At 36.0% G+C, this 24490-nt stretch overlaps 1 protein-coding gene across 9 annotated transcripts in view; it reads left to right on the forward strand.

Moving 5' to 3' along the window:
* The first annotated feature begins 289 nt into the window (after positions 1-289).
* The window catches only part of LOC148954150 (sorting nexin-29-like), an 80857-nt gene continuing 56656 nt past the window's right edge, over positions 290-24490 (forward strand). For 2 of the 9 annotated variants that reach the window (XM_089086943.1, XM_089086952.1), the window contains exons 1-3: positions 319-549; positions 9596-9854; positions 17466-17524. In XM_089086943.1, coding sequence (XP_088943069.1) covers positions 9640-9854; positions 17466-17524 — 274 coding nt within the window. In that variant the 5' untranslated portion in view covers positions 319-549; positions 9596-9639. Of the gene's footprint in view, positions 550-608; positions 630-2613; positions 2636-3229; positions 3250-9595; positions 9855-17465; positions 17525-24490 lie in introns of those variants that run through there. The other 7 variants (XM_089086949.1, XM_089086947.1, XM_089086946.1 and 4 more) reach the window with 7 other exon arrangements.

The following is a 24490-nucleotide window of genomic DNA, read 5'->3' on the forward strand; positions in this document are numbered from 1 at the left end:
AATGGTCAAGCCCCAGCCGATTGAAGCAAAGATCATCTGTAATAACCGAAAGCCTGAGCTGTCGAGTGGAGAAACGAAACGTGCATGAAGCAGACTTTTCTGAAAAGTACTTGTTTTAAAGTTACACTCAAAACCATGCTATTATATTTACATCCTTTTGAGGTGAGTCGAATTTTTCGATCACTATGGTCATTGTCACAGGAAAGCAAATTTCTAATTTGGCTAGCTAATCTGTTGCGAGGGCTGATTTATAAATCTGACTGTGTTGAACAAATATTTTGCCATAATTTGAAAGTGAAATACGTGATCAGAAATTAACACAAAAGTTTGAATAAGCTACACTGCTAATCACCAATAAAAAAATATTACTGACTTGACATATATGTTCTAAAATGAAAGAGATTTCTGTAAAAGTGAAAGTTTGTTGAACTAGTTGAACATAAAAGGGTTAATCTTAGTTCAAGATTCCTTTTCTGAACTAGCCTTAGATAAAATAGGCTAGCCTACCAAGAAAAAATTATATCATTTGGTTCCTATCTTACCAAAATGGTAATTCTAGCTGATGGGCTTCTTGGTATCTTAGAAATTAGTTGAGTTAGATGAATGAATCTTTCAGGAATGAATCCAGGGTAAAAATGATTTGAGGAAAACATTTTAAGATACCTAGGCCTACCTCCTTCTCCCTCCAGAGAGTATCAATCTTTGCTGACCCTTAACAATCCTTGTGCCATAGAAGTGAAACCTATAAGATGGATCTTTTGCTCACACATGATAGATAGGCTACCTTTCATGTACTGTATTCATTCTTCAAAGCCCTAAAAAAACATAAGGATCAACATTGTTGTTTAAAAATACTAGTTTGCAGTGGGCCATAAGATGAAAGTGAAAACATCATTTGATGCCTTTTTTATGCTCTTTCATAATTCAAGAATTGCTTCTGGGGCTAGTTGCATCTTGAGCCCTTAAAGGGGCCCCAAAGGTATTTCATTTTGTAACCATGCAAAGAAGTTATCAACACTATTTAAGTTATTGAAAAGTGGTTGAAAACATATCATGGTATAAATTTGGAGTTGGTACTGTTGACAAGGAGACATTTTAAGAAAACAGTTCTTACTTTAAAATATGTATAATGATCGTAGTTAACATATTATCCAAAGGGAGAACCTTTATCATCAAGTCTTACCTCTTTTTTCCTTCTTTTTCCAACTTAAAAAAAAATCAATTTAAATGCAATGTGTAAATCTTTTGAAATTGCCACTATAATGAATTGTTTTTATAGATAGTTTTCATTCTGGCCAAGTTCAACAGACAAGTTCCCAGTTGAGTCCATTGATTTTGAATTGAAGTTAGGTTAGGTTAGATTGTATTAATATTTTGTGTTTTTGCAACTGCTCATTAAAAAAAACAGAATTAACAATGACCAGGATGAATGAGTGCTATCTATAGAACAACTTATTTGGCAATTCATGGTGGTAATTTCAAAAGATTTACACATTTTGTCAGCATGGAGCTTTATTGTAATTTTTTCTTTTAAGCTGGAAAAAGAAGGATTTTTAGAGGAAAGACTTGATGATAAAGGTTCTCCCCTTGGATAATATGTTAACTAGGATCATTATACATATTTTGAAGTAAGAATTGTTTTCTTAACATGTCTCCTTGTCAACAGTACAAATTCTAAATTTATACCCATATCACTAGGCCTACTTTATAAGTTAGTTGTTCAAGATTAATATGTTCCAAAAATACTTATTTGTAACAATTCAAACCTCATTTATTAGGCAACTCAATTATAAACTGCTTTCCTACTGTTCCAAGTTTTTCAAATGCTGTCAACAAAATACCATTGAATTTTGCAATTTGAAACTTTGCTGTTGACAATTCAGGGTATATATTTGCACATAAGGGGACGGGGGTAAATTTGCAGTAGGCCATATAATTTAGCTAGGACAAAAGTGAAAACATCACTAGATGCTTTGGTACTCCTGTACTAAACAGACTCTTTTATATACTGTAATGGAATCCAGTCACAAAAAAAAACATTTTTGACAGGTCAATTCAAGACACTGCTATAGAGCAGTGCAATGTATAGTGTGGTTTTCATTGTTTATACAATGTATAAACTGTTATTTTTTGGGGGTTTAAGGGGGGGCAAAGGTACCTAGTTAGATTAGGCTACATAATAATATATTCTATGCATTATCCCCCCCCCCCCTAATGTGCAAATATATAGCCCAAATTTGTTTCTAAACTATTATATATTCATCTTATTTTATTTCATAAGCATCAACCAAACTAGCACTATATAAAAGAGTCCGTTTAGTACAGGAGTACCGATGCTTTTTTATGTTTTTTCATTATTCATATAAAATACCTTTGGGCCCCTTTAAGGGCTCAAAATGCAATAAACCCCAGAAGCAATTCTTGAATTATGAAAGAGCACAAAAAAGGCATCAAATGATGTTTTCAATTTCATCTTAGCTAAATTATATGGCCCACTACAAATTTGCCAAAATACCTTCATAGGTACATTTTTAGTCCTGGATTCATTTCTGAAAGTTTCATTCATGTAACTACTAATTTCAAGGTTAATAAAAAGTCCCTAAAGTAGAATTTTACTAGGGCAGTATAATTCCATGTAAGAGGCTTTTTGTCATCTTTAAAAGTAGTTCATTTAGGTGACTATGGCTTTTACAATTAGAAAGAGCATTATCACTCTTATAAAGCATATTTAATTGTATTTTTACTATCTGATTTTGGTAAAATTTCAGATGAAGGTTTTTTCTAACCTAGTTTTGCAAGTAGTTAAGTTAGGTAACTGAAACTTTCAGAAGTGAATCCAAAGCATAAAGTGCATAAGCTAGAATCTCTTAAATAAAATACAGGTTCATTTTTGAATAAAATATGCCAAAAAGATTTTGTGTTAATTTTAGATTGTTAATCTCTATGTCTTTAGGCTTCACTGTCATATTTAAAAAGCACATTGAATTGTACATTTTACTTTTCTAATCTGAGTTTAGAAAAGTTTTAGACAGAAGTATTTTTTCTAGTCTACCTTTTCAAGTAGTTGAGTTAGGCAATTGAAACTTTCAGGAATCAATCTAAAGCCTAAAGTGTACTGAGGGAAGGGGATGTGAAGTTAGAATCTCTTAAATTAAAGGCAGGTTTGTTCCTGGCTAAACTTTGCCAAAAAACATTTTGTCTTAATTTCAGATGATTAATCTCAGTCTTTTGGCTCTATGTTTTGTAAGGGTAAGAGTTTAGTTTATGGTTTCCTGTAAACAATATACTATAAAACAATTAAGAGCTGTCAGTTTGACTAGTATGGTTATAAAGCTTATTAAAGACAAAATTAACAGTTCTGTCCTCACTCATCTTGACGTACATAAACTTTTAATCCTATTATGCTCCTATTATGGTTCCTATTAAGATCCTATTATGGTGATCATGGGTGAACATCTAATTTTAATAAAAGTTGCAATTGGAAAGCAAAACAATGATATTAGATATATTCTACAGATACTAATGGATATAGAATTTGAATAAACAGGAGGGCAGATTTTTTCTCTTTGTGAATAAATATTTCCAAAGTCATAGTTTTGGGAATTCCACTATTTTGTGTTCCTGCTAGGGGACTAAGTTGAAACTTTTGAATTTTGTTGAAGGGGGGGGAGGTCAAAAGGCGTATCCAATCATCACAAAAAAACTAAGTGCTTCTGAGACTTCAGGAAGAGAAGATCTGCTGATACCAACTTATTATCCACCTATTACCTCACCTTAAATTTTATTACCAGTGAGATAAGGTGGTGATGTCCTCCTGTAGTTTGCTGGTGGTAGTGGGTCAGCTTCAGGTGATGGTTGAGTCCCCGTTCAGCTTCCAATGGTCCAATCTTTGTTGACTCCAGCTTTGAATAAGTCTTGACTGGCTGCCTAGACCATCTTCTCTGTCAACTCATGCCACTGTGGCACACCTCTAACAGAAAAAATGTGTTGCTGCTCTTTTTTTTTGGGACCAAGGCAGCTGGATTTTTCTGCTGTTGCCTTCAGTAGAGCTCAAGAGAGAAGAGGTAAATAAATCCTTTATTACCCAGGAGGTCAGCAGCTTCTTGGTCAGGATTACATTACTCTTCTTTTGTCAAGATGGGAAACAGCTGGGCTTGTAGGCACTGTTCACACAGAGTAGGATGTAGGCTGCAGACAAGTTTTGTTGCCTTTCTCTGGACATTTTCTAGGGGCCTAGTATCCACTTATATGGCAGGAATACTGCAACCATTCATAACTCAAGGTAAGGGCAGACAAGGACATACAGTTTCTTTACCATGCATGATTTTCTTGTGCTGAATGTGGACCTAATAAGCCGTAGGGCTTGGTTTGCTTTAGCAGCCTGGGGTTGTATATGTCTATGAAATTTTAGCTTGTTTTAATTATAACTCTAAGGTACTTCTCTTCAGTTACTTCTTCTAGCTGCTCATCTGTAATATAATTTGTGTGGTGTGAGTTATTGTTTCCAAGATGCAGAACTGTAGATTTTGAACTGTTAAACAGCAGGGCCCAAGTGGTGGACCATGTTGCTAATCTGACTAATTCTATTGTTGTATCTTGAAAATCTCCTCTCTAGTCTCAACAGCATCAAATAGTTTAGAATTGTCACCATATAAGGTAAGTGGGTTGTTAAAATTAGTAGTATAATCATTTATATGCCTGCAGAACAATGTTGATCTGATATTAGTTCCTTGTGGGACACCACTGACAATAGGAAATAGAGTTGTGTAAGCAGTGTTGGTATCAGCATCACACATCAGAACCTTCTGAACCCCTCCAGATAAAAAAGCATGAATTCATAGCTCTACTTCCTCCACTGCTTGAAAGACTCAATTTGAGATTCAGGTGTGAGTGATCTACTTTATCTAGTGCTTTTGCCTGATCAAGTAGGAGAATGTCAATTGGCTTACTGATTTCGAAAAGTTTAGTAACAGTGTCATAATAAGGATTAAAGTTTTATCAACTTACCTGCCTTTAAAAAACCATGTTGGCTATCAATAAATAGTTATTATTCTCAAAAAAAGGTCACAACAAGACCTTCCATGATTTGACAAATCACTGAGGTAATTGGTCTGTAATTTTAAACACAATCCCTGTTTCCTTTCTTGAAGATTGGTTTGGTGCATGCTTGCTCCCAGTCTTGGGGTACCTCTTTCATTTTGCTTGATCTGCCAAAGATAGAAGTTACAGCATCAGATGTGTTCTGGGTTGTTTCTTCAAGAAGCCTTGGGTAAAGGTTATCAAGACCAGCTGCTTTGTTTGCATCAAGCTTTTTTAGTCTTTTGAAAATGTCATTAGGGATAAAGGGACCAGGCACCGGCGGATCTAGAGGAAAATCTTGGGGGGGGCCGCGCCGGACACAGGGCGCCAAAAACTGATTATACAGGACTAATTTGATAGCTCTTTATTTATATGAAAACACTGCCAAATATGCTCATAAAGGTAAAACTTAGAAAAATAAAATAAAAACAGTACCACACTACAAAACTAAACTCAATCGTCGAGCTTTTCTGAGAGCGAACATATCGATAGCATCGTCTGTTTTCGGCAGTTCGTCTCTGTAAGTCTGCATGAGTAGTAGAGCCTCCAACCTCTCTTCAGTCATCGTGCTTCGTATTGATGAACATGTCCTGTCAACCTTTGAAAACATTCGTTCTGCTTCACAGGTTGACACAGGAAGCGTCGCGAGAATTGTCAACAATGCGAAGATGTTGGGAAATACATTTTCCTGACAACTGTTCAGCGCTGAAATAGCTGTTTTTGGTTTTTGCACGGTTTCCTTAGACCAATACTTGTTCCAAATCTCGAACTCGGTTTTAACGTCTATCTCCGTACCCACGAGCGGCTCCTTGTACTTTTCGTACCCTGGCTGAACGTCCTCCCAGCGTTTGCCATTAACCACAGCCGGGATCAAAGCTGAAAGTTTTGCAGCATTCGTAAAATGGCAGCTGAACCGCTCCGTAAAATCAAGCAGCATGGCGTCCAGGGCTGGAATAAATGCCGCCATCCTATAATGACTTTCTGGATCCATCTTGGGTACCCCTGCCCGGTATGTAGAACGTGAAGCTATGCGTGGCTGCGTTACCTTGATGGTAGCATCAATCTTTTCGGCCATTTTCAGAAGATCTTTGTAAAGCGGTCTGAATTTGGTTTCGGCATGTGATCACATATCTTCCAGTATTGCCTTCACGCTGCTAATGAGGGACAAGGCTCTCACGAGGTCACCATCCTTCTGTTGTAGTGACTCGGCCAAAGGTTTCATGATCGACGAAAACGAATTCAGGCAAACCAGTCCTACGAGTGTATCTGATTTTTCAATGCAGGATCGTAATGCATAAGCTCTGCTACTTGCCTCTCGATCGTGCCATCCTTCCATCTCCTGCAGAGCAGAAACGATTGACGGAAGGGAGTCCCAAAACCTACTGATTGCTTCGTGTCTCTCTACAAATCTCGTGGTACAAAGACTGACGAGTGTCTCTGTTTTAGCTTTGTCCGCGATAAGATGCTTTTTTAGAAGTCTTGTTCTCTTGGCACTTGAGCTGAAGTGAGAAATTGTGTCTCGAACAACGTCTTGGGCATTGCGCAGAATGGGAACTGAAACTATCTTTGAACATGAGAGATTTGTGGCATGGCTCACACAGTGGAAGTAATCTGCCAGTTCACACTGGCGTTTTACTTCAGCAGCAGCACCATTTGTCAAGCTTGCCATGCTAGCAGCTTTGTCGTATCCTTGACCAACGCACTTTGACAAATCCAGATTTGACTTCCTGACCTCACTCAAGAGCAGCTTCCCGAGGCTCTTGCCGTCTAGCTTCTCTTCGATGCTTCTACCGTCGTCACTTTCCTCATCTCCAGCGAGTCTTGACAGGGTTTGAAAGGCATTGACAACTGCAAAAGGATCTTCTCGAATCACGTATCCCTGCTCGGTTTTACACACATAACGACAAACAATGACCATCAGCTCCCTGGTCTGCCTGTCTGTTGACTCGTCCGCAAGAAGACACCAAACCGTTGCTTTGTTTGCTTTTCTCACTACTTCGGTTTTTATCATTTCCCCAATTGTTCCAATCAGTTCATTCTGGATCTGTTTACTCGTATATTTGGCGTTGCTTGGTGCATTTTCAAGTAAATTTTTAAGTTGCTAGTCTCCACTCTGAATCCGATACCGAAGTAGGTGGCGGAAATTCCCGTCGTTTACTGCTGTAATGACATCAGAGTCTTGGATATCAAGTTTGCCATCATCACGGTGGCCACGAAGGGGGATATTCTGTGCCCCGCAAAGCTTGACAGTTTCAACAACGCTTCTCAAGAGTGCACGGTTCTGCTGTATTTGCTTGACCCTTTCACAGTCCAGAGCATTCCTGATATCTTGATCTTGACTACCGCGCTGAAACGTTGTTAGCAGCGCGGCAGCTTTTTCCTGGCAGTATTTGTGAAACTGTGCTTCAGCATGGTTTGTCAGCGCACCATCTTTCCCGGTAAGTTTCGAATAGTCTTTTAGCGGTTTCAAGACCAACTTTCCCATTTTTTGCCCTCCACCGCCTCCAGATAAAGCCGACCATCCTCCTCCGCTTTCGTTGGTCCTCATCGAAACACAAACACTGCACCAAAGGCCTTCGTGGTCTGGATGACGACTCACTGCGAGCCAAGGATACCGGGCAAGATGTTTGGTATTCAAGCGACGCTTGACTTTGCCACCTTTTCTCTTTTGTGTCAAGACTGGAAGATCAGATTGGTTCTTCGGCTTCCACCTTTCGTTCATAAAAAACCTAATTTCGCCAGAAGACAACTGATTTCGCTCTTTCAGCGCTACTGCAATACCAAAGTCATTCGATGGCGTGAAGTCAGTTTCAGGCGAAAAAATAGCGCTTTGATTCTGCTGCGGGTGCGGGGACTGTGAAATCAGTGTTGGGCTATGTACCACCAAGGTTTGAGTACTGCTTCTTGATCCTTCAGTCAGCTGATCAGTGTGTGTCGTTTCGCCGAAGTTTGTTATGAAGGCCGTCTGTGAAGTGGACGGAGTTGTTGGTGACAGTTCGTTCTCCTGGCTGAATGCGTTTTTGTGCATTCCGACCGTCGACTCAGAGTGGGCATCAGAAGTTGCCGTCGTCTCAACATCTAACAAAAAAAGTTTCTCTTTTAAAGTTTGCACAAGACATTTATTGTAAACGTATATACACTTTGTATAATGGCTTGCTTTAGTAGATTTAACTCTCAACATGGTGAAGGCAGAATTGGAACTAAAATTGAAAATAAACTGAATCAGCAACATTAACTTTAAACTCCCCCAACAATCTTGAACTTTCATACCCCAAAACTATTTCTAGGAAACCCGGACTTTAAAATAAAATACCACCCTAAACATCACTAATTTAATTTGCAACCCCAAGAACCGATCCCCGACATATGCTAACAAATATTTTTCAAGAGCTGAAACCCGAAACAATTATCACCGAAGTTTACAAGGCTAAAGAGAGAGCTTTAACTGCAAGAATTTGAAAGATAATTTCAGAGCTGACACAGTGTGTCGGTAAAAATACTGCTTTAAGCCAATATCATAACCGTCAGGCGAGACGAGTGGGCTGGTAAAAATCAGGTCAAACGCTTCGGACAAATTGCATACGAAGAACACTGTACAAGAGGGACCGTATGCAATATATAACAACAAACGCAGCTGGTACGCGATTAAGCTTGACGAATGAGCCTTATCAGTAAAGCTATCCTACATTGGGATAAAGATATAAATTAGAAGTGTTGATACCCACTTTAAACGACACTCCTTCCTTATTGTTCTATCTTTAAAAGCTTACCTTTAATCTGATCTTTCTTGGCAAAATAATCAGAGATGTCCCTCGATCCTTTACGGCTTTCCGCCATCATTCTTTGTTTCTTCTCTGTTCTATATTCATGCCCTGATTTTTTTTCCGATCCATTTTAAATGCGTTTCCGTCTAACTGGTCTAACACACGGAGCAAAAATACTCCGAAGGCAGTGGCAGGGTCGCTCGCGCCTAGCCTCCCGCCGGTTGGATCTAACCACCCACGCACCCCCCCAAAGACATGCGTTTCTCGTAAGCATTCACAAAATGTTTTGCTCGTTTAGCACGTCCCAAAAATAAACCCAATAATCATGATTCGTGCAGTGTCGGATTTTAACTTTATATAATGTGATAAAAAGAAATTAAAAAATGACGGCGTATCCGATTTTTTTTTTTTAGCGTCGGCCTTAGTTGAATCATTCACAAAAAAGGGTAGTTTGCACGATGGATGAGAGGGCGCCAGAAAATCTTGGGGGGGGCCCAGGGCCCCACCCCGGCCCCCCCCTGGATCCGCCGCTGGGACCAGGTAGCATCTGGGAGGTCACTGCCACAATGGTAACGTTAAGAGGAGGAGGGGATCTAGTGCTTATTTAAGAATACATGGATTTTAGGTCCCAAAAATTGGTTGCGCATTATAAAATGTTTTGCAAATAAATATTCTAAAAAGGGAATGCCTCTTAGTGTCTTCCCTGAGATATGCAGGCATAGATAATTATTGTTTATTTTTCTTTTTTTAAGGAATATCAAGTCATACAAGACTGAATGTACTTCACTAGTGTAAAATGGATAAATCTCCATGTTTCAAGAATGGTTTGATAAAAGAATTCTTCAGTGCTGTGAAAGTTTGCTGTGACCATTATGGATCTCGTTCTCATTTAGCCACTGAAGCAGATGCCACTATTAAACGTCTTCTTGACATATTAGAAGCTGTGTTGTCACATGGATTGAGAAGCCTAGAAATACCAGCTTCTTCCTCTCAGTCACTTTTCAGTCTAAGGTAATTTTGCTGCTCTGATTCTGTTTTTCAGAAAGAATGTAATTTGGTGCACAAAAATGATGCTGCTGAACAAAAAACATCTTGCTTGTTTTTACTGAATATTTGTAATGCTTTATTATTATTATTATTTAGGTATTTTTGAAGACCATTCTGCCTTTCCATGATGTAGAAATAACTGTTCAATAGAGACAAATTCTTTTATTTGACAGTGAAACAACAACGAAATCTCTGGATATTTGGGTCATATAAAGTGGCTATCATTAGCATATAAACTAAAATACTACCAATAAAACGTTGATATTTATACAAAACAACAAATTAATTGCATATTGTTTAACGCTCTTATTTTCTTTAAAGCAGTTACAGATGTTAATCTGTTCAATTTTCCAGTTTCTGGTCCATTGACTTGATTTTCATGTGAAGATTCGCCATTAGGTAGACAAAGGTCAGTGGTATTGAGAGACACTAAATTGATTATATTTGATTGTAGTAAATTATCATAAATTGAATTTATGTCAAATTCACCTGCATCTCTGTTCAAAGCCTGATTTTAATTAAGATTTGTTTATTTTCAGCAGTTTCCCTAAAAACTTGTTTTAAACCCTGGTCCCTAGAAATCAGAGTGACAATTTTGAACATGATAAAACAGTCCAGGAAATTAAATATGTGTTCAGACAGAACTGATGTGAAAATTTCAGCTTTCGATTTTTGCTTCAGAGACAACTGTGGAGAAGGATATTTTTTGTACTTTACCATATGTTCCTGGAGTGAGTGAAAAACTAAAAAGAATTTTACAAAGTAATGGTTTAAAGGTAGTTTTAAAAAGTAGTAATACTTTATGTAGTTTTCTGAATTCTGGAAAGGATCTGGAAAGGATACCAAAACTTCAGTGGAGTATCAAAGTGGAGTCTATCAGATCCCATGTACTTGCAAAAGCTCATATGTAGGACATGCTAACCAGAATTTAAAAATTATATTTCTACAACATTAAGAATCTATTTTGTCAATGCTAAAGCAGAAACCCAAACCTAATAATTTCACATCAGCTCTATCTGAAGACATTTTAATTTCTCGGACCACTTTATTACATTCAAAAATGTCTCTATGATTTCAAGGGACCAGAGTTTAAAACAAGTTTTTAGGGAAACAATTGAAATTAAAAAAAATCTTTTTCTTTCAAAAATCTGCTATGAACAGACATGTAGGTGAAATTGGCTTAAGTTCAATTTATGATAATTTACTACAGTCAAGTTTAATCAATTTACTTTCTCTCAATACTGTTGACCTTTGTTTACCTGATAATGAACCTTCACAAAAAAATCAAGTCAATGGACCAGAAACTGGGAAATCAAACAGATTAGCATTTGTAACTGCTTTGAAGAAAATGAGAGTGTTAAACAATACGTAGTTAATTTATTGTTTTGTATAAATGTTGGTGTTTTATAAGTATTATTTTAATTTGTCTGCTGATGACAGCCACTTTATATGTGACCAAAATATCTAGGTGTTTTTTTGTTGTTTCATTGTCAAATAAAAGAATTTCTCCCTATTGAAGTGTCATTTGTATATTATTGCTATAAATATAAATTAATACTGGGCATTCAAAAAACATGTGGAATTTCAGTCATCAATATTATCATAATATAATATGAAATATTCTTCAAACGAAATAAGCCAAAATAATCAGCAATTAATATTATATATAATGCAAATATTAAAATTTTATTTATTTGAAGTGAGTACTTTTGTTCTTGTTTTTTAATCTGTTTTTTGTTGGTTGGCATTTTACTGGTTTTTTTTAGCGTCAATTACCCTTCCAGAAGACTGAATTACGGTAAACCCTTATTTTAACCATATATAAATGTTTTTGAATTGAAAAAGGGCATTATTAAAAAAATCATTCAAAGGAGAAAGGTTGAAGTATTTTTCATACTAACGTGGTTGGGGGGGGGGGTCTACCTAACCTTGTTTGGTTTGAGGAATAAATTGGGGCTGACATTCCAATGCAGGTATGGTGAGGGTGATAGCTCCCTTCTTATTGAAACGATTACATCAATACTATGCACCTATCATCCCAGAAATGGGTAGGAGGGGCACCTCCGAGGAGAAATGTTTGTCATTAGCATTTTTCCCATTTGTTTTTATAGAAAAAAGAAAAAAAAAACAAGAAGGTTCAGTCCTAAGGCTTGGTATCCTTCTTTGTCTTCGCTTAATGATGTAAATACATTCATTGTTTCTCTGCTCTGTTTGAGTTTGCTTCAAAAGGTTAGTTTTTTTTGTTCTTTTATAAGCATCCATGCATCTGTGTAGCTGAACCTAGTTGATGACAGTTGAATTTGAAATAGTGAGGAATCTGTGCTGGGCTAGTATGCCAGAAGAGACCCCGAGGAGAGAGAGCCAATGGGCCCTTCATTTCTTTTAGGGCTTGTATGGTATGTTTGGCTCGATTGTTGTCACAACATAGCTCCCTTCTTATTGAAACGATTACATCAATACTATGCACCTATCATCCCAGAAATGGGTAGGAGGGGCACCTCCGAGGAGAAATGTTTGTCATAAGCATTTTTCCCATTTGTTTTTATAGAAAAAAAAAAAAAAAAACAAGAAGGTTCAATCCTAAGGCTTGGTATCCTTCTTTGTCTCCGCTTAATGATGTAAATACATTCATTGTTTCTTCTGCTCTGTTTGAGTTTGCTTCAAAAGGTTAGTTTTTTTTGTTCTTTTATAAGCATCCATGCATCTGTGTAGCTGGACCTAGTTGATGACAGTTGAATTTGAAATAGTGAGGAATCTGTGCTGGGCTAGTATGCCAGAAGAGACCCCGAGGAGAGAGAGCCAATGGGCCCTTCATTTCTTTTAGGGCTTGTATGGTATGTTTGGCTCGATTGTTGTCACAACATAGCTCCCTTCTTATTGAAACGATTACATCAATACTATGCACCTATCATCCCAGAAATGGGTTGGAGGGGCACCTCCTAGGAGAAATGTTTGTCATAAACATTTTTCCCATTTGTTTTTATAGAAAAAAAAAAAAAAAAACAAGAAGGTTCAATCCTAAGGCTTGGTATCCTTCTTTGTCTCCGCTTAATGATGTAAATACATTCATTGTTTCTTCTGCTCTGTTTGAGTTTGCTTCAAAAGGTTAGTTTTTTTTTGTTCTTTTATAAGCATCCATGCATCTGTGTAGCTGAACCTAGTTGATGACAGTTGAATTTGAAATAGTGAGGAATCTGTGCTGGGCTAGTATGCCAGAAGAGACCCCGAGGAGAGAGAGCCAATGGGCCCTTCATTTCTTTTAGGGCTTGTATGGTATGTTTGGCTCGATTGTTGTCACAACATAGCTCCCTTCTTATTGAAACGATTACATCAATACTATGCACCTATCATCCCAGAAATGGGTAGGAGGGGCACCTCCGAGGAGAAATGTTTGTCATAAGCATTTTTCCCATTTGTTTTTATAGAAAAAAGAAAAAAAAAACAAGAAGGTTCAATCCTAAGGCTTGGTATCCTTCTTTGTCTCCGCTTAATGATGTAAATACATTCATTGTTTCTTCTGCTCTGTTTGAGTTTGCTTCAAAAGGTTAGTTTTTTTTTTGTTCTTTTATAAGCATCCATGCATCTGTGTAGCTGAACCTAGTTGATGACAGTTGAATTTGAAATAGTGAGGAATCTGTGCTGGGCTAGTATGCCAGAAGAGACCCCGAGGAGAGAGAGCCAATGGGCCCTTCATTTCTTTTAGGGCTTGTATGGTATGTTTGGCTCGATTGTTGTCACAACATAGCTCCCTTCTTATTGAAACGATTACATCAATACTATGCACCTATCATCCCAGAAATGGGTAGGAGGGGCACCTCCGAGGAGAAATGTTTGTCATAAGCATTTTTCCCATTTGTTTTTATAGAAAAAAGAAAAAAAAACAAGAAGGTTCAATCCTAAGGCTTGGTATCCTTCTTTGTCTCCGCTTAATGATGTAAATACATTCATTGTTTCTTCTGCTCTGTTTGAGTTTGCTTCAAAAGGTTAGTTTTTTTTTGTTCTTTTATAAGCATCCATGCATCTGTGTAGCTGAACCTAGTTGATGACAGTTGAATTTGAAATAGTGAGGAATCTGTGCTGGGCTAGTATGCCAGAAGAGACCCCGAGGAGAGAGAGCCAATGGCCCTTCATTTCTTTTAGGGCTTGTATGGTATGTTTGGCTCGATTGTTGTCACAACATAGCTCTGAAGACGGCTTGGCGGAGGTCCTTGCCGAAATCACCTTTGGTAAAAAGTTGTTTCTAAAGAAGTAAGTTCCATACTAGAAGAAACGTAAGGAGGGACAAAGTACGTCGGGATGAGCATGGTCAAAACAGCCCTGTATAACTAGAGATAACTGACATAATTTGCGATTTTTATCAGTTACTGCTTAATCCTTGCAGGCAACCCCCCCCCCTCCCCCCAAAAAAGACATTTTTGCGTGTCTAGAATGTCACTTGGGTCAATCTCATATGTATATAATCTTCTTCCCATTCTCTTACCAGATATGAGTGAGTGTAATGTTTTTCTGTGAAACTTTTTGTTTGTAAGTGGCCGAAGTGGTCAATTTTATTTTTCGTTTTTTTTTTTTTCAAAAAAATTTTTTAATTTTAAAGTGGAGACATAATGATAAAAGCATAAAGACGGAATGATGATCATCTAGCACCATTCAGTGAACTTTAGTAATGTTATCACATGTCCAAGTATCATTGAGTCATTTTATAGAAATAAAAATAAACAATTGGATACTTATTAAAGCATGTAATGAAAAAAGTTAGCAAAGGTTACAAGTGGACTTGTTGCTTATCTGTCAAAGACGAGAAATATTAAGCATGGTAAATTATAAGAAATAAAGCCTGCACTAGATTCCGTTGTCGTGAAGCTGGGGAATTGAGAGAATTTAGAAATACTAAAATCGGAGACTCTGCACCATTATGTGCCAGTGTTAAATTTTGGGCAGCTGAATTCAAGACTGGCCTTACCAGCTAGGTAGCTGATTAATGTTTGAGGCACCCGAAAATTGCAGCCACTGACGATAACGTCGTAAAAGTTCATCAAACATTGCATGATGATCGTCGAACAAGAAATCAGTCACTTGTGCCAAAGACGAAAAGAAACTTTGGTCAAAGGCACTCAAAAGAAGCAAGTCAGAGACTGGAAAAAACGCCAGAAGGTACAAATTAAGACTTCGATAAAAATTGTCTAAATAGACCTACACCAACTAAAGGAGTTCACTGGTGTGACCGCCAATTGGACCAAGGCCTGCTATAAATAGTCTGCGCACTAACGTACGACTGCACGAAGTTGAATTCTACTGCCTGCTTTGTCCTTGTGCCAGTGAGAGCTGCTGTCCAGCTTTCATTTTGTGCTAAAATGGAATGTCATTTGCTAAAGTTAAAATTTGGAAAATTAAAACGGACTTGAAGCTTACAGAAAAACATTGAAAATAAAATCAATTTTTTTTTTCGATAATACGAGTAGTACGAGAACCGAGAGAGGAACTCCCAGAACTCCTTATTACACATTCTGACTTTTTGGTGTTTACTATTTGTCCTATAACCGTGATTTGATTTTTAGACACACCACTTTATTTTCTGGGGGAACTATACGCGAAGAAAGGAAGAAAACGAGGACAATTAACAGCCAGTGACAAAAATTGAAAAATTATGCAAATATTTCGGTCAAGACCTCCGCTTGACCGTCCTCAGTGCAGAATAAAACTGATAAAAATATAAAAACCAAACCTTAAAATAAAACACAAAACTAAAATTGGACGACCCTTTCCTAGTAACGGTGAAAGGGTAACTGAATAAAAAACAAGTTTAAATGGCATTTCAGAATTTCATTTTGCGTAAAGCACTCTTAAAGGCTAGTCGCTTTCCAGTTTGACTATTATCGGAGGCTCTAGTCAAACTGGAAAGCGACTAGCCTTTAAGAGTGCTTTACGCAAAATGAAATTCTGAAATGCCATTTAAACTTGTTTTTATTCAGTTACCCTTTCACCGTTACTAGGAAAGGGTCGTCCAATTTTAGTTTGCTGTTTTTATTTTAAGGTTTGGTTTTTATATTTTTATCAGTTTTATTCTGCACTGAGAACGGTCAAGCGGAGGTCTTGACTGAAATATTTGTATAATTTTTCAATTTTTTCACTGGCTGTTAATTGTCCTCGTTTTCTTCCTTTCTTCGCGATTTTTTGTTTTATCATGATTAGCCAGTGTTGTCTCAGAAATTATTTAGAACTATACTCTCCATCTTGTCTGGAAGCTATACTCTGGAGTAAGGAGGAATACAGGGGGGGGGGAGGGTTTGCCCCCCTCATAATTTTTTTTCCTTTTGTAAAAACGTAACAAAAATGCATACAAACAAATTTTCGAGGTTTTTAAAAGTTTTTTTTTGGAAACCTATCCCCCAAACACAAATCCTGGATACACCCTTGCTCTAGAGTGACTTTGGATGAACATTTCTTCTCTTAATCGCATTGTAGGGATATTTAATCGGACTCTGTCCCAATGTCTCTTACGTCTTCTGAAACCTGCTGCGTCTTTAAGCTCTTTATTTGATTTTTTTTTTTACCAATGAGGTTAACACTTACAAGAATGGTCGTAGGGGGCGGGGGGGGGAGTAACGAGAGACAAAGGTATTTAATAAGCTGTGTTGACAAAGAGGTATCTTTTAGTGTGATTTCTGATATTTTATAAAGGGTAAAATTACGTAACTCCTTCTCCCCCAAGAGGCACCCTATTGCAGATGTATGTAAATAAAAAAAACACATCTATATGTTTATTATCTTATTTTTAGTTCATCCTTTGAGCTATTGTTATCTATTTAAGACTTGGCCAGAACATATTAGGGATATAAATTTGAAATGAAGCACGTGACATTAAAACAAATATAAACATGTATGTGTTAGGGCTGATAAAGCAACAAGCACCCTCATAAGATTGTCCTCACCCTACGTTGTACAGTCCTCACTCTGCAAGTTGTTTTGAGAAAATACTATCTATTGTTAAATCCTGATATTTGGGTGCGTACAATTACTTTTTTTTTTAACCCTCCTTCCCAGAAAGACTTAAGCCCTTCTCCAGGAGTGTTTCTGTCTACGACCAACGGTATGAATATTTAATATATAAATGTATACAGCAGAAATGGCAGATATGCGTTGATGTGCTTAAAAAAATGATGATAACAATAGAAATAGGAGATACTGAAACAAAAGGAAGTGTCTACAAATAAACTATTTTTCATTATTTTCTTTTTACATTGGAAAGTTTTTTTTTAGCTTGTGCTCATAATAGACCTTTCAATAATACCTTACTCAGATTGACACAGACCATCTAAAAGAAGCTGAAAATTCGCAAATGATTTTAAAATTTAACATAAATTGATGAAAGATTACGCTAAAAGGAATGTGTAAATACTGAAAAATTCTAACGAAGAGAGTGAAATAGAAATAATTTACTTAGTTTTTGTTAACTGTGATTGAATATGAGATTTTGTATAATTGCCTTACTCTAAAAAAAACTGGTTCAATGAAAATGTGTATACTAGGCCAAAAAAAACATATGACGGTCAGAAGTTTATTAAAATTTCTTTGTAGGCAAGTTGGGGAGTTTGCCAATTCGATAGTGTTTGGTCCATCGAACATTTCTGGACCAGGTAAGAGTATTATAGTTCTTATTTAGAACAATATAGTCAGTTGAGGGGAGAGGTTTTTTGCCCCTAAAGTGTTACTGTCCCCTCCACAGAAGTTCAACATACCTTTGTTATGTTTTTATTGAAAAATGCCTTTTTTATTTTCATTAAAAAAAATAACAAAAGTCCCCCCCCCATAGATTTTGAGAAGTACATTTTGCCCTCTCCCGTCTCCTACATTTTCATGAATTAGCCCAATTTCTTGTGAAATGTTGTAGACAACTTTGTTTCAGCCGATTTTTAATCAGGTAAGTTAAGATAACCATGCATTACAAGTAAGTGCATATCCAGGATTTTTTCTGGGGGAGAGGGATCCGCAAAAAACTTTAAAAAACACATCAAAAATTCGTTTGTATGTATTTTTGTTACGTTTTTACGAGTTGGGCAAAAATTTCGGGGTCACTTCGGGGGTCGCACCCCTGTAACCCCCCCCCCTGGACAAGGCTGTGATTACAAGTGAGTGTGGCAAACATACATGAACCATTGGATTTTTTTTTTTTTTACAATTATGAGTGCAAAATCTGAATCGAAAAACTAGGTATAATTAATTTAATTTATAGTATTTATAATTATTATGCAATTATAATTACTATAATGAAATAATCCTCTCCCGATTGACGCCCCTATTAACAAATTAATCAAGAAAATACTTTCCGAAAAAGAAGTTTTCAAAGAAAAGTAAAGGCCATATTAAACTCAAGATCAGTAGATACAAATAACTTTTACAATTTAAAATAATAAAAAAATCGGAAATTACTGTTAACGAATAAATGAAACCCAAAACGAACAGAAATTAAGTAAATAATCATAGCAAAAAAGCATACAACAAGTACTAATATAAATGAATAAGTAAATCTTAAAACGAGTAAAACTTAAATTGAATATGCAAATCAAGCTTAAAACGAAAAAAAAAAATTGCTATGGAAGTATAAATGAAACCCAGAACGAACAGAAATTAAATAAACAATCGTAGCAAACAAACACACAATAGGCACTAATATAAATGAATAAATAAATCTTAAAGTCTAAAACCAACTGCGTCATTGACGCTTTACTGAAAACTATATGTGTCTTGAACAGTCTTGGAAAGTAAAAAGAAAATCAAACTGAATATTTGGTATATATATTGACATTAATTATTGAAAGATCATAAGTTCAAGATTTTATTTCACTGTAATTTTTATTTTCATTTTCAATGCTGTAATAACTGGAAAAGAAAATATCTATAATACTGTAGCGGTAAAAGATTTTTTATTTGTGGCGATAGAAATTTCTCCGATAGCGCCGCTTATAGCGCTGGAGATTGTGGCGCGGCTCTCAATTAATGGGAGAGGATTGAATATGTAGACATACAACTGTGGCCTATTCTTTCTTGAGCTATCTGGAGATCAGATTCCTTTGTGAGCATTTACCTCGGAGTCATGCGAATTAGTTACCTATTATCGGACTAGACGCAGACATATAAATGAAATAAACAGATATAAGAAGACAATAGATTTATTGAACTTACATGCTTAGTTGGACAGGAACTGGTCACTTCGATGACAATAATGGTGACCGAGATTATTTGCGGTACTAATCGTTTTAGCTCTGACTTAATATTAAAATTAAAAAACACATTTACCCCACTCCCAAACGCAGTTCTTTCGTCCTGCGCTGTAAGGACTGCTCGCCATTGGCTCACGTGCCCCAAGGACGCGAATCCTCGTCCAATAATCTTTTTAAGATATTTCAGATGATTCAGGCGTTCACACAGTTTTTTTGCCGTTTAAACTTCCTTAGAAATATCGTACGTAGCAATTTTTTGCTACTAATTATCTTAGCGAAATTAGAACGACCAGCGTCGTTGTTTGACTGGAGCTAGAAATGCAATTTCTCTTTTTGCTGATTAAGAATTTAGACTCTTGGAAGCGGTATTTGAACTCAATTAGGGGACGTTTAATTTCTGCCCGAATCATCTTTAGAAGGAAAGAATCTTGTATTTTAAATATATGGTATTCTACTACTGGTGCACATCACCCTTCCCATCAAATAATGACGTCCCGTCATTAGTGGCTGCTCATTAGGAGTGCTTAAAATTTTTTCAACTATTTTTCTTATTTTATTCTACGTCACTATCTAAAATTCATCTACCGTACCAAGATTATTTTTGGTTCTAGGATAGCTACTATACTAAAGATTTTTTTTCTATATCTAACACTGATTACTTTTACATTTCCCATAAGGTTGGGAATATTCTACTTTTACATTGTTTTTTTTTTTTATTTTGCTGTCTATGTGACGTACAACATACTATCTACACTACGTTAAATGAATAACATGATAATATTACACCTAATTATACTTGTGGTACATACAAGAATGTTTTATAATATAAAATATTTTGATATTAAAACACTTTCACTATTGGGATGTTTGAATTGTCAAAGTTATTAGGAAGTAACACACACAGCTTCACATCTATCGGTCACCTTTCATGTCCTTAGTGTACTACACCCTTCTGTTGTAAATTATTGTCCTTCATTGCTTTTGTCCTGGCAAAAATTTTGAAGCACATATGTTGCGATTTCTTCATGGAACAGTTTGAGTCTAGTTGTCTTTACACGGCAAGTTTTCCCTAATAGTCAACTGGGAAATGACCGTTAAATATCGTTCTAATAGTCAACTGAGGAATGATTCTTCCCACTGCCGGTGTTGGTGTTTTTCTTCTCAGCATATCATTTTTAGGATTTTTGAGGCACATAGAGAATATATTCTCGCGTAAAATTGTTCATTTGTGCATTTTGAAACGGGTTGTCGTCATACAATAGTGACTCTCTTAATATATTGTCTTTAACTTCAGCTTCAAATATCTTCAACTATCATTTAACTTCAAATAGCGTTAAATATCGTTTATCTTGTACTGCTCGATGGTGTTCTCGGAGTTAAAGTTCAAATTTTCTTTAATTTCTGCTTCAAATGTCCTCAAATGTCTTTTAGTGTCATTTAAATTCAAATATCGTTTATCATGTGCTGATCGATGGAGTTCTCAGAATTAGATTTCAAATTGTCTTTAATTTCGTCTTCTAAAATCTTCAAATGTCTTTAAGTGTCATTTAACTTTAAATAGAGTTTAATATCGTTTAGCTTCAAATATCATCACTATACTGTTAAATTATTCTGGGGTCCATATTGAGTATCAACAGCGATGTCTACGTATTTATATCTTGTACTGACCGATGGGTTTCTCAGCGTTTATGTGATTATATAGTTCGTTAAAGCACTTGATTCTGAGGTTCAAATATTGTGTTACCTGATACATAATATGGTTCATAGTCGAAGAAACGATAATCGAAGGCAACTGTTGTTTTCATAGACGAAGCTGGGATGAAGTTGCCTGGAGTCATGGTGTGTACTCTTCGTTGGTTGAGATTTGATGAAAATAGATGCTACTGGGTTGTACCTGTACTGGGCAGTTCATTGTAATGCTCAATAAACAATTTGCCATTTACTTCCTGTAATAGAAATAACGAGGCAGAATCACACGTTGTTTAAAGTAAACACTCATAGTACAAATAAGTCACGTATTAATTGGGTACATTGATTTCTAAGCTATGAGACAGAATTAAATAAATACACTAATATTAGTACTCACAATGAAAATATAAAAATTTAAAATAGAGATGTCTTCAAATTTGTTTTGAGAACGGAAATATCGATATTAAATAAGCATAATTTACCCTACGTTATTAAGTTTGAGGTCTAATTTTACGATATTTTTTTCATGCCTGCATTGCTCACGGACGTCCGTGCTGTTTAAGAAACGCATGTTGCAGCGTCATAACCACACGGTTTTACGCAAACAATACTACGATGGGGGAACAAGATATAACAAGGACGAGTGGAGACCTCTCTACCCACTCGTCTTCTAATGTCCTCCCTATTTCTAGACTTGGACGTTCTCATGGGGTTCCGGGTTTAACGGCTGAAATGCAGAGGTTCTTAGTCTCAGGATTTTTCCGTAATTGCAAGTCAACATTGGTGCCTCATATTCGCTTTTCGAATAAGGTCATTAGGTGCAGGATTTCAAGCTTGCTGAAATGCTGCTGTTGAACAGCTGAAATGCTGAGGTTAGGACTTTCCACGATCATGTTCGGGTATAGAACCAATAATTTCTCTTGGAAAAGAAATCATGATAGCCCTGATCTGGTGTTTTTTTTTTTATTTTATTAAGCTGCCCAATATGAGGGTACGGCCAACTGAATTTAATAGTTTAAAAATCAAAATTATTTTCAAAATAACCGACACACCGAACTAGTCGTGTTTACTTCAGTTATTAAAAACAAATTCGCTCTATCAAAATATACTGAAAACTGGCGGGAATTTGTATGGGTATAATGGGGGTGAAGAAATATAGGTTTCAAGAGAAAATCTTTTTAGTATTCACTATATCAGAATTGGATAATTTAATGTACATGTTGCTCAGATAAATTTCGCATGACTAAAAAAGGGGGAAACAGGAAAAATTTTTTTACAAAAATAAACGTTTTTCACTAAATGAAGCATAGTCTTTTCAAGTTAAATATAAACCTTAGTCTAACTTAAATAAATTATCAGGTTCTAAATAGTTTATTTAGATAATTGTATTTTAATTAATAATTTATTGAGAAATTATACTTAAATAAATAATTAAAGTACAAAATTGAGAACGAATTGATTATTAGAATAATAAAATAAGAATTTGACTGATATTTTAGGCAAGAAAAACGAACAAAACGGCAAGTAAAAAAAGGAAGAGTAAACACTAAAAAACTAAAAATAGAGCAAAACACGATTCAGATCAAGCTCTAGCTATCAATAGTGTCAGATTATCGAATTTTTAAGTCAAGTTAGGCATATTTGATTTACTTTTGATTAATTTTCTTCATAGTTTAAATTTTTTTCCAATCTTCACGTGGAAGGCAATTTCAGTAGGGATTCTACATCTTAGAAAACTCTTATGCCCATTGTAGAGAGGAGATTTCGCCTCGACTTAATCCATGTTTAAGATCATTAGTAAAGATATCACCGTCATCACCTTGCAGTCTTCTTATTGGTAGAAATTAAACGATTAGTAAAAAATTTTTTTTTTGTTTTTGATGACATTTTGGACCTGGGTCGATTTTTCATAGAAAATCCGAGGGGACCTGAGTCAGTATAGGTAAGATATAACGTGACTGACTTGCGAAAATATGTCACAAAAATTAGAGCACAAGATATGTCATAGATAAACCAATGAAATTAAAGAGCATTTTTGTCATAGAACTATAGAACAGTGATCTCTCTGTTATTGTATATGTCATAGATATAAACTAGTGAAATTAAATTTTTCGCCAAGGAGCTAAAGACATTAATGCCTTTGTTTCTCTTTGGAAGTAATGTTTAACACAGAGCTGTAGGACAGCAAACGTAATATATAAAATATAATTAAATTAAAAAGCTTTTTTTTTTTTTTTTGTTTTTTTCTCGTCACGGAGCGATAAGAGAGTAAACTCTCTGTTTATATTTAGAAGCATTAAGATCCACAAAATAAAACTTATCTCACTGAAGTTTATATTAAACCGTTAAGTATTGTTTTGACTGGCCCTGATTGGCATAAAAATACTAATTTCTTACACTTGAAGGACTGAGAAATATTCCTTCCTACGATCGTTTACAAAAAAAAAATTAAAAAAAACAATCATGGGCCTTGAGTTCCTCCTCGGGCTTCCCACAAGACGTGGTCAAACGCCACTTGTCGTTCTCAGTAGACCACGAGCTTCCTAATTTTGGTTATTTTCTGTTCCAATCTTTCTATTATCCTTTGAAAGGGCATAGAAATTACACTAACAAAAATAAGACATCTAAAACTTAATCAAATCCTTAGTAACACAGACTAATTTAGTCTAAGGTGCGTAAAGTATAGCAATCAAGGATGCTTGTTGTCACAAAACATTGAACTTTTATTTAATTAAACTGAAGTACTAAGGTATGTCTTAAGTCTAGCTACAAAAATAAAACCTACATATGCTCATCCTCTCTCGCTCTTAAATAAATAGAACAACATAAAAAGAAAATTGACATTTTCAAATAAGCAGTTTTTAAGAACAATAGACAGACTTTTGACGACCTTTCTTAATTGTGTTCAATGGTATCTGTTTATAAAAAAAAGCAATAAATTAAGTCTGATATTTGCCATCATTACAAATAACCCATAAAATTAATAAGCGCAAATAACGCGGATATTTATCCACTAGGGGACCTAACGTGTGCGAGGGGAGTCAACCCCAGCAATACAAATGACACTCGACCCAAAAAAAATACATTCATGTATTTTTAATTATTCTTTGTAAACAAGCATAAACACTGGCTTGTTTTACATCTACATGGCTCTAAAGCAGCCATGGTTCAAAATTCAAATTTTCTTGTTCACTCATTTTGCGGAGCTAATTCAGAATTTGAATTTTCTCTATCACCATTATTCACGTGAAAGTCATCTGTGTAGGTAAAGGAGACCATTTTAAGACCTATCCCTATGCCTCAATTTTCTGTGATTAACGGTTTCTTTCGCCGAATTTCTCGCCTCATGCAGAGTTCCAGTCACAGCTGGGTAACAACCCACCTTTTTTTTTTTGCTTCCTTCGGCGACTTTTGCTAAGCTTCCTAGGATGTGTGCTTATGCCGCTGCCGCCAATATTCGTAGTGCTAGCTACCGCTGGAACTTCTTATTAGGGTGTATGTGCGGGGTCACTACTTTTAAAGGCAAAAAATGACACAAAAAGATTGCTATGCCACTTACTCGAATAACGCAAAAAGATTGCTATGCCACTTACTCGAATGACACAAAAAGATTGCTATGCCACTTACTCGAATGGCGCAAAAAGATTGCTATGCCACTTACTCGAATGACGCAAAAAGATTGCTATGCCACTT

This window comes from Artemia sp. Qi Xiang Cuo, chromosome 3, assembly GCF_049724085.1.
Source record: "Artemia sp. Qi Xiang Cuo chromosome 3, ASM4972408v1, whole genome shotgun sequence".
NCBI lineage: Eukaryota > Metazoa > Arthropoda > Branchiopoda > Anostraca > Artemiidae > Artemia > Artemia sp. Qi Xiang Cuo.